Source organism: Nanorana parkeri, unplaced genomic scaffold (assembly GCF_000935625.1).
Source record: "Nanorana parkeri isolate BGI_ZX_2015 unplaced genomic scaffold, ASM93562v1 scaffold10, whole genome shotgun sequence".
NCBI lineage: Eukaryota > Metazoa > Chordata > Amphibia > Anura > Dicroglossidae > Nanorana > Nanorana parkeri.
Window position 1 is genome coordinate 4,897,027 of NW_017306278.1, and position 9,585 is coordinate 4,906,611.

General features: G+C 43.0%; 1 protein-coding gene across 1 annotated transcript in view; it reads right to left on the minus strand.

Annotated features, from left to right (window-relative positions):
* NAP1L4 (nucleosome assembly protein 1 like 4) overlaps nt 1-9,585 on the minus strand; it is a 42,506-nt gene that overhangs the window by 8,742 nt on the left and 24,179 nt on the right. Inside the window, exons 7-13 of the mRNA XM_018554986.1 lie at nt 8,317-8,388; nt 5,886-6,025; nt 5,407-5,552; nt 4,142-4,164; nt 2,646-2,765; nt 1,258-1,287; nt 311-361 (exon numbers count right to left, since the gene is read on the minus strand). Coding sequence (XP_018410488.1) covers nt 311-361; nt 1,258-1,287; nt 2,646-2,765; nt 4,142-4,164; nt 5,407-5,552; nt 5,886-6,025; nt 8,317-8,388 — 582 coding nt within the window. The remainder of the gene's footprint in view (nt 1-310; nt 362-1,257; nt 1,288-2,645; nt 2,766-4,141; nt 4,165-5,406; nt 5,553-5,885; nt 6,026-8,316; nt 8,389-9,585) is intronic.

Genomic DNA, 9,585 nt, shown 5'->3' on the forward strand with positions numbered 1-9,585 from the left:
GGGAGGAATCCTTTGGGGTTTTTTTTTACAAATGGGGCATTTAAAAAATAATTTGTGCATGTACAGTTCAACTCACTCTTAGCATCTGTAAGCTGTGTGCGGAAGAATGTACATCCAGTATGCTTTAAAGTGCAAGTATTTTGTGTATATTTGCACATTGTGGCAACTATTCCTGGGGACCCGCCGCGCCTCAGTTCCATTTTAAAAAGACAAGAGCATGCATATTCTGCCAGCCTGAAACCTGCTTTTTTTTGTCCTCACAAATAAAACTGAAGAAAGATCACTGGACTGAAAAAGGAGAAAAATATACCTTTGCTGGCTCGTCTTCATCTTCCTCACACTCCTCTTCCCCTTCCATCTCCTACAAAAAAACAAAACCATTTATTTTTACCACGAACAGAACGCTAGTCATGAACAAAAGTAAAAGCCCATATAAGGGTACAGAAACAAAAAATAATGATAAAAAAAACAACTTTGTTTAGTAACATTGAGTTTAGTTTGTAGTAACATTTAAAGTGAAAATTAAAATGCCCGTGAGTAACGTCTGCTATGGACACTTGGGAAATTAACGCTTAGGTAATGGCCTACCCTAGGTAATGGCCATGTGTGTTGCTGGGCCTCCACAACCAAAAGAAAAGTAAAAAAAAAATTAAATCCAATGAATGAAAGAGGTGGACCAGGGACAGTCAGGCTAGGAGGAGAGAGGGCAACCAGGAAATAAGGAATGCTCAATCTGACTTGCTGCAGCTTCTGATGCTCCCTGTGAGAGGCTCACAATGTGCATGACATCAGAATAAGCAATTACAGCCCAGGAGAGGAGCCGGTACAACTGAGCAAGACTAAGTGGAAGGCCGGAGTTCAGATTTCTCAAAGATGCTGATAGCCATGTCCTCACAGCTCTTGGATGGAGAGATCTTTGCGCTCGGGCTCACACACACCTGCTGAGGCCACTACAAGGAGGTTCCACTCTCACTGCTGGATTTATAATGCAACAGGAGAAGAGAACACACAGACTCCATTAAGTGTGTGAGAATTGCCCGAGCTTGGGCAGGGAGATCTAACCACTGTAGTCCATCAGATATAAAAATCAGTGTGTTAATCTGCTGCGCTGTCTTCACCTTACTGGACAGAATAGAGGTCAGCAATGACAGACCAGCGATCTCTAAGCAAAGGTTTCCTGTATATACACCCGGTCATTTCATGCATTATGTTACGGATAACCGATACCGAATATGGTATATATAAAGGTCTACTTACCTCCTCCTCTCCTTCTTCACCCTCTTCAAACTACAAAAAAGAAAGCATCAGTCATTAAAATGTTACAGAAGTCACTTGCATCTCCCACTAGTGTCTACACCAGCCTCTCTCAACCAGGGTTCCTCCAAAAGGTGCTAGGGGTTCTTTGAAGAGACCAGCGGGAGATTGATCTAATTATACAGACCTCCAATGTAAGGGATTACTTCTCCACCAATCACCAATGTAAGGGGTCACTTCTCCACCAATCACCAATGTAAGGGGTGGGGGGGGGGGGGGGGTCCTTCCACACTGAAAACCGGTGTAAGGGGTCGAGTCTACTCTGACTGCAATGCCATCAAGGGTCACTACTATAGAAGGGTTATGCGTTGTCCTCCAATCAAACTCAATTGCAAAGCATATTCCTGCCTTCTAACTTGTTTTCAGGCTCTTGGGTCTGTACGTTAAGGGGGCCGTGTGTGTGTGTGTGTGGGATTGTCTTTTATAGCCCAATCAGCAGACCGGCGACCACAGAACAGTGGTGTCACTTTCCTGGCCACATGGTAGAGGTGCGTGACTCAAGTCTGGCTGCGCACAACAGCCTGGCGTTTTAACACCTTTTTAATTAAAGTGGGACTGTAGGGAGAACCCTTACACATTCTCTCTGTTCTTCACAGGCACCGCAAGGTCTACCAACCAGGGATGATGCATGCAGGGGCACATTAGCTGCATTAATTTATTCTCTGATGCAGGTGCTGGTGTGTCTATGTCAGAGATTCAGGGACAGATGTAAATGGCTCCATGTTTTCTGTAATGCTCTCTATATAAAAGGAGTCATTTAGAATTGAATCACCACACCGTAATATTCAAGTTTGTGCCAACTATAAAGTTTGCAAGATGACTTTCTACATGGCAGCACTGATGCTTGTTGATTGTTCTCTCAGGCACCGACAGCTGTCACACAGGGGCGGGGAGAGGTTCCTTAACCCCGAAGCTCCAAGTCACGACTCCTAGGTTATGCAGTTCTTCCACATTGGCCCCTATAGTTGATTATTGAAAGGAGTTTGCGCAGCAATCTTTCAGCAGCTGTTTTAAGCAGCAGCTTAAAATTCTACAGTGTGGCACTTAAATTCTAAATGACTCAACCCGACTACAACCCAAAGTGATGGTGGGAGCCCTACAGCGTACAGAAGCCACCAGCCCATATATTCACATTCTCTAAAACAATAATATAACTACATAAAGGATCTTCAGGGTTCCCGCGCCTCTTGTGCTCTGTCCTAAGAAACCAAATACAGGCCCTTGTGCACCATAAAGGTGAAGTACCAAACACCCGTTACCTATAACCCACCATACCATAAGAATGTAAATCACTAATGATCTAAGAACACGAATATTTTACATGAACGTACACTGTCTTCATCCTCAATTGCTTCTCCGGTAAAATAAAGAACGGCTCGGGGGACTATTCTTTCCCGGAAAAAGTGACCAAGCTCAAAATCGGCCGCTAGAGAGTTTTCCATCTCTTCATCCTGCAAAGCAAGAAATGCAATGGCTTAGTAAGGTGTTGGAGACATACTGGATTACCATGGTATTATATTGTTTGGCCCTGTCCCCTTCCATACTGGTGTTCAGATATGATCCTCACAGACTAATAGGGAGTCTCAAGTAAAGAGGGGTGGAGCCAAGGTTATCTTCTACGGGGAAAAAAAAAAAAAAATCACACGGTTATTCATAAAAGAATGAAGAGTTTGGAGAAGGTAGGAGAAGAGAACAATATAGGACAACATAGCTGAACTGGGAAGTGAGCTGAATTGGAGAATGTTTCCTAATCAGCTATGTTGTCCTAGATTGTTCACTTCTCCTGCCTTCCCAAACTCTTCACCCTTTTGTGAATAACCCCATAAATTGAGGTGCACTGACTGGGATATCTGCTCACTGCAATATTCAGCTTTCACAGACTGTGAACTCTCCTTATTTACATTTTACCCACAGTGAGTTTCGATGCTCAAATGTAATCACTGGGTTCATATCCTAATAGCACTGCTGCTGTACAGACTGAAAATCTCCCTAGTTACCCTGTTGGTAACTTCCTTCTCTCCATAGACTGCATTGCAAGAAACCTGTTCATTCGGTGTTTAGCGCTCAAACATGTCACTGCAGGGAACATATTTTTACACAAATGATAATTTGCCTTCTCTACTCAGGCGTAAAGTGGCAAACATAGGAAAGATCTACATTTGTCCCCCTTGAACACAAGTTCAACAGGGACAAACAAGGAACTGGAATTATTTCACCTGCCTAAGATGGCATTTCATTCTGTACAAAATGAAATAGCGGCCGTCTTTCTCCTCTTTCCTTACTTAGTTGTTCTTTGAGCTTAAAGTCCAGGTTAGGAAAACTCTGGCCCTGCAGCTGCGTTGAAACTACAAATCCCATAATGCATCTGGCAATCATGACCGTCAGAGTCTTGCAACGCCTAATGGGATTTGAAGTTCCGCAGCAGCTGGAGGGTCGCGTTTGCCAACCCCCGTTTTAGTTGGCTATAACAGATTATAACATTGTACCAAAATTTACTAAACAGGATCATCAGTGTTTTCTGTATGAGATAGGAGGTGGGCCCATTCCAAATTTAGCTCCAGAACATAGTGGCTGGCCGATAACACCTACAATGGATGCAGTGATGGCGGCCCATTTCAAATTTAGCTACCAAGCACAGTGGCTGGCCAACACCTACAATGGACGCAGTGATGTCATTGCATAGCTAAAGGGGAATAAAGGGATTGGAGGTCCAACAATGCTGCATATTCAGAATAAGTAACGTGGCTTTGTCGGCCCAGCACAGGAAATGAGGCCGCAGCAGCAGCAATGGCAAAATCAACACGTACAAACTTAGATATGTACTCACCATTTCCTCTTCCTCGCTGGCTGCTGCAAAAAAGGAAAAGAAAAATGTATAAAAAAATTATCCAAAGCAAATGAAATAAATGGAAGACAAAAAGGAAGCTGCCAGGATAGAGCTAAGCAATTACTTGGTTGACCCATTTTTTTAAAGGTTAAAGGATGCGGGGCTATTGAGAATGGAGAAAAATTTGTTCTGGGGCAGAAGTTCACAATTACCTGAATAAGGATCAGGGTGACATCCTCAAAGCTTCTACCGTTAAAAACAAGTCACATTTTTGTCCTGACAGGTTCCTTTTACAGTGGACCTGAACTTTAAAAAGTTCAGGTCCACTGCCGTTTAACAGGAAGTTTTAGAATGATCAATTGAACCCAGGCACAAAATGTAAATTTTGCCTTGAATTTCTCCTCAGCCATAGCTGTGCCATCTAAGGCATTGTCTCCACTGACTGCTAGTCCACCAGATTTGGTGATTGCCCTTCAGTGCTGCTTGCTGTTCCCCTTGGAGAATAAGCTGTACCCGGGGATCTCCCTGCTTCTGCCTGATCCACCTGTGCATGTACGATTGACCCACTTCTCTTGCTGCTTCGTTAATATTATTTTGGGGGACAGCTCTGACATGCGGAAGCAAAGTCCTGCTCCCCTTTCAAGATAGCCACCTCCACACAGAGCGAAACAAGGCATGGTACATATGTAGTAATGGGGGAAAAAAACAAAACAAAAATCAGCTGCAGGGAGATGCAATGCAATCACAGGCAAAACTGGTGACTAATCCAAAGTTTTTTTTTGGGCACAGCTTCCACTGTTCATGTCCTCCAACTTACTTTAGTGTCAGGCTCACCAGTTGCATAGATTTGCCTTTTCTTACCCCTGCTGCTCCGTTCCTCCACCATGAGCAAAAAGAGGAAGATCTGCGCAAGCTTGGAGTCAAAACTTGGAGCTTAGGCAGGGCTACGAAATCTCTCCCTGCCATGCGACAGCTCTGGGTGCCTAAAAACAATTGCCAAGCACCAGTGCTGCCACGTAGAAAGAAAGGGAGCATGTAAAATGCTCCCCATACTGGAAGTGCTAAGTAGTTTTCTTTTTTTCCCTGTGGCCAAATGGAGCAGAACGGGAGTGATGGAAAGGTGAACATAAGTGTCTATGCAGGGCAAAGTAATTGTCAGCCCTACCAGCCTTGCTGATTGATGCCCAAAAGTATAAGACCAAAGCAGAACTATCGGTAGACAGAAAGAAAACAAAAAGCAAAAACACATCAGTGCAAAATGTCACCTTTGATGGGGCTGAAGAAGTTAAAGAAGGACTCGTTGGGGACTTGTTTCGTTATAGTCCGTACAGTGCCCCGTCCCTTGTGCTTCTGCTTCTTTTTTATTGTTTTGACAGTAATGTTTTTGCCCTTTTTCCAGTCGATAGTGCACCTGGTTTAAGAGAAAAAACAGAATAAAGATGACATTTCTGTGTACATGATGGGTAGTGCTGCCCAAAGACTTTAAAAGGCAATCAGATATGCCCCGATCTAGCGGTCCTCACGGCAAAATCTGAGAGCTGCAGAGCATTTCAAAACCTTGTGACTGCAGTTCGGTTGAATGCGAGCATATGACATGGTGACAGCATAGGAGCACGATTGAGAAGACAATGATCATTCCAAAACAGGAAGTGCCTGAACTGGGACCTTCATGGTTGGAACAACAGGTATTTTAGTAAAGGCAGTGGATATAAAAAAAAAATTAAACAAAACCAAATATCCTTACCCTTCACAGTCAATGATTTCAGGTCCCTCAAAGGAAAAGGGGTCAGCAGATTCCGGCTCAGATTTCATTTTGTAGGTTTTTGTCAGCGACGTATTAGTGAAAAACTCATTGGGCTCGAAGAGGAACTCTAATGTGAAAGACTGAAATATATAAAGTTGTGGTTAATGGTAATGAAACCTTCAGGGCATCATTTTCAATCCTACTATGAAAAGATATGTATAGAGCATATAAAAGGGAACCAGTGAGAACTGGGCTTCTGCAAGAATATGAGCACTTCATCTTAAATCACAATTGCCAGGGCTTGCCTATAAAAGATCTATTCAAGATTTAGATTACAGCTGCCATGACTGCCAGCAGCCGGAGCCATCACTTGATTAAAATAATCTCCTCATTAAAATTCTTTACGTTTCTTTGTCTGGAATTGCGAAGCCCTGAGGAACAGAGATCCCCCACAAGCTAGAAAAGACTGACTTGTTAAAGTAGAACTAAACCCTCATATCCTTTACAGCCAAGGAAGGTGCCATTTTAAAGTATTAGAGTAAAGCAGCACCTTCCTGGACTGTAAAATAAGGATGTCCAGTTACCAAGTACCATACTCGGTACAAGTACAGATACTTTTCCAGCTCCAGGACTAGACTAGACGAAAAAAAAAGTTAAAAGTTAGGAGGCAGCTGTCATTTGTAAGGAGCACACGGAGCTCCTGGGAGCTGTACATCTCTGTTTGAGTGCGAGTGTGTGAGAGGTGCACCGAAATGGAAATTTTAAAACCGAAACAAAAAAAATTTCAGGCCGAAACAGATACCGAAAATGTTTATTTTTTATAAACTTTAATTTTTTTATTTATTAATTCATTTTTTATTAAATATTTTTATTTTTTCACTTTACTTTTAGGGGCTTTGGGGAAATATTAGGGGTCTAAAACAGACCCCTATTTTCCTTTTAAAATAGAAAAAGAGATTGAGAACACAGAGTCCTCAATCTCTTTTTCTGTGTCCCCTATTATCAATGAACAGGAATCCTCTATGAGTGTTCCTGTTCATTGATAACATGAGGACATTGTTTGTTTACTATAACCACAATTATGAATAAATGGGGGTGATGTAGATCACTCCCATTCATTCATAATTGAGGATACAGTTAACATACCATATTCCCAATTATGTACACACACTCACTGATCACTGAGTGTGTGTACCTTGCTCTTCTGACACGCTGTCACAGGAGGCTGATCAAGCGGTGTAGAGAGGAAAGCCCAGCCTCCCGTGACAGCGCTGTCTCCGCCCCCACACCGCTCTGCCGGACTGTGATAGGCAGCTGAGCGGTGTGGGAGGAGAGACGCCGGCCGCTCACAGCGCTCTCGTCCTGCAGCGCTCGGCCGGCTGTCACTTTCTTTTCTCCCTGCTGGAACACAGAACAGCGCCCAGCGGGGAGGAAAGAAACCAGGGATGCGGCGATGTATCGGCCAAAACATGGCTCTTTTGGCATTATGCCAAAAGTGCAATTTTCGGCGGATAGGTTTCGGCGCCGATATATCGGTGCATCCCTACTATCTATATAATGCACCGATACCATTTTTTGTACTGATACATTTTTTTTTTAGTGTCATGTGACAGTTTTTCCTAAAACAATACAAACTAATGATTTCAGGACAGTGGAGCGCCAGAGGCAGGTAGTTCTCGTGAAAATGGCAAGTAATCGTCACTGGTATCTGAAGTGGTATCCGGACATCCCTACTGTAAAAGGATATGAGAGTGTTGTTCCACTTTAACAAGTCAATGTCTTGCAGGTGCTGCATATGTCAGCATCTATCGCGCCAGTCATTTGAGGGCTCGAGAGTTCTGTTAAGAGCTGAAATAAGCAAACTCGTAACCTTGGCATGCCTTAAAAGCGATTGAAGACAATAAATTGGTGGGTAAAGTTCCTCTTTAACCAGTTGACATCCGCGGTGTTAAACCCCCTTCCCATCCAGGCCATTTTATAGTCCTATTTTTATTCTGATATCTTCTGTTTCTTCAGCTTCAGGGCTTATAGTTCACCTTTACTCTTATAGCTGCTAGCCCGTCAAGGGCTTGACCTCCTCCCCATCACATAACAGAAAAAAAACCCAACTCTGCAGTTTATTATATTTCTCTTAAAGTAGCTCTAAACCAGGGGTGGGCAAACTTCAGCCCTCCAGCTGTGGTGAAACTATAAATCCTATCATACATCTCTGTGGGATTCATGCCTGCGGCTGTGAGAATCTTGCCATTCCTCATGGGATTTCTAGTTGCACAACAGCTGGAGGGCCGGAGTTTTCCCGCCTCTGCTGTAAACCCTAAATAGGACATTTCGTTTGCTATAGTACAGTGTATCAAACATTTGCCTGTTTTTGCATGGGTGCCTGACTTGCCCAAAGAGCTTGCTCCCCAGACCACAATACACTGCTACTCACCATCGGCTGTCCTGGCTCAGAAAATGTCACTTTCACATCCTGCAAATGTTTTAATATTGGCTCATCATGTTCCTATAAGAGAGAGAAGTATATAAAATGACAATCTACAATATATTAAAATTAAACTCCCGACATAAAAAACACATTTCTATCCACTTAGAGGAACTGGACTGCGGAGAATCGTAGCTAAACATATTCTTTTACGTTGAAAATACTCTTTACCCTTGCCCTCCCACCGCCAATGAATACTAGACAAAATAACTTTGTTGGAAGGGCAAGGCCACAGCTTTATTGACGTATTATCATCATATAAAACATAACTCTTTTCTGTTTAATGAACTTGTGCCAGTCACGGAAAAACCGTGAGCACCCAAACATTAGGACCTTATAACCACAATGCAGGAAATCGGTCTTCACCTCAGTTCTAGACAGATGTCCAACCATCAAAGAATTGCAGCAAGGTTAACGTGGTGACCGATAAAGCTGGCAAGGTCAAAAACATGCCAACAAAGCTGTGACAAGTTAGAAAAGAATAATAGGGGAGGGTGGGCAGGGATGTTCGGCTTGCTGGTCAACTCCCAAGAGGCCAGCAAGCCCACTTCCTCCCACTTTTAACCCTTCGCTCGTCTCCGCCTTTGTAAGCGATCCCCCAATTAATAATAGATTACGCCCCTTATACAGGAGGGGGTCTATTTAAGTGAACACGTCTTTACTTGATGATTCCAGCAGTCAAGTCTCCTGACAGGTCACAGGATCTGCCATTACCCATATCTTTAAAATAACAGCAAAGGCACTTTTAGAAATGTTTAATAATGACAATCTACAAACAGATATTTTTAGATAATTGCCGGCTTTGTATTCTTTATTTATCTTTTCCGCCCCAATCTTCTCACAGTGGCCATGTTAACTAAGGGCAGGTTACTATATCTCTCTTTACTCCCTGGAACATGTGACCATGCATATCATCTCAGGGAGGGAAAATGCCTAATGCCTTTCCCTGAGATCCCATGAGAATACAGATGAGATTTCCTACCAATACTCTGCTGATGTAACCTTCCCAGGATGCAATGCTTAGGAACATTACATCATTTGTGCCAAAACTGGACCAGGAAGTAGATGAACTCTATTTGTAAGTAAATGAAAAACAAGGTTTTGTTTAATGAATGTAAAATGATTTTAAGCAGGACTGCATGCTAATGTGATTTTTAGTGAAAGGGGGTAAAAAATGTGCTGAGGGGGGGGGGGGGGCGAGGCGCCCTGAGAAAAAAA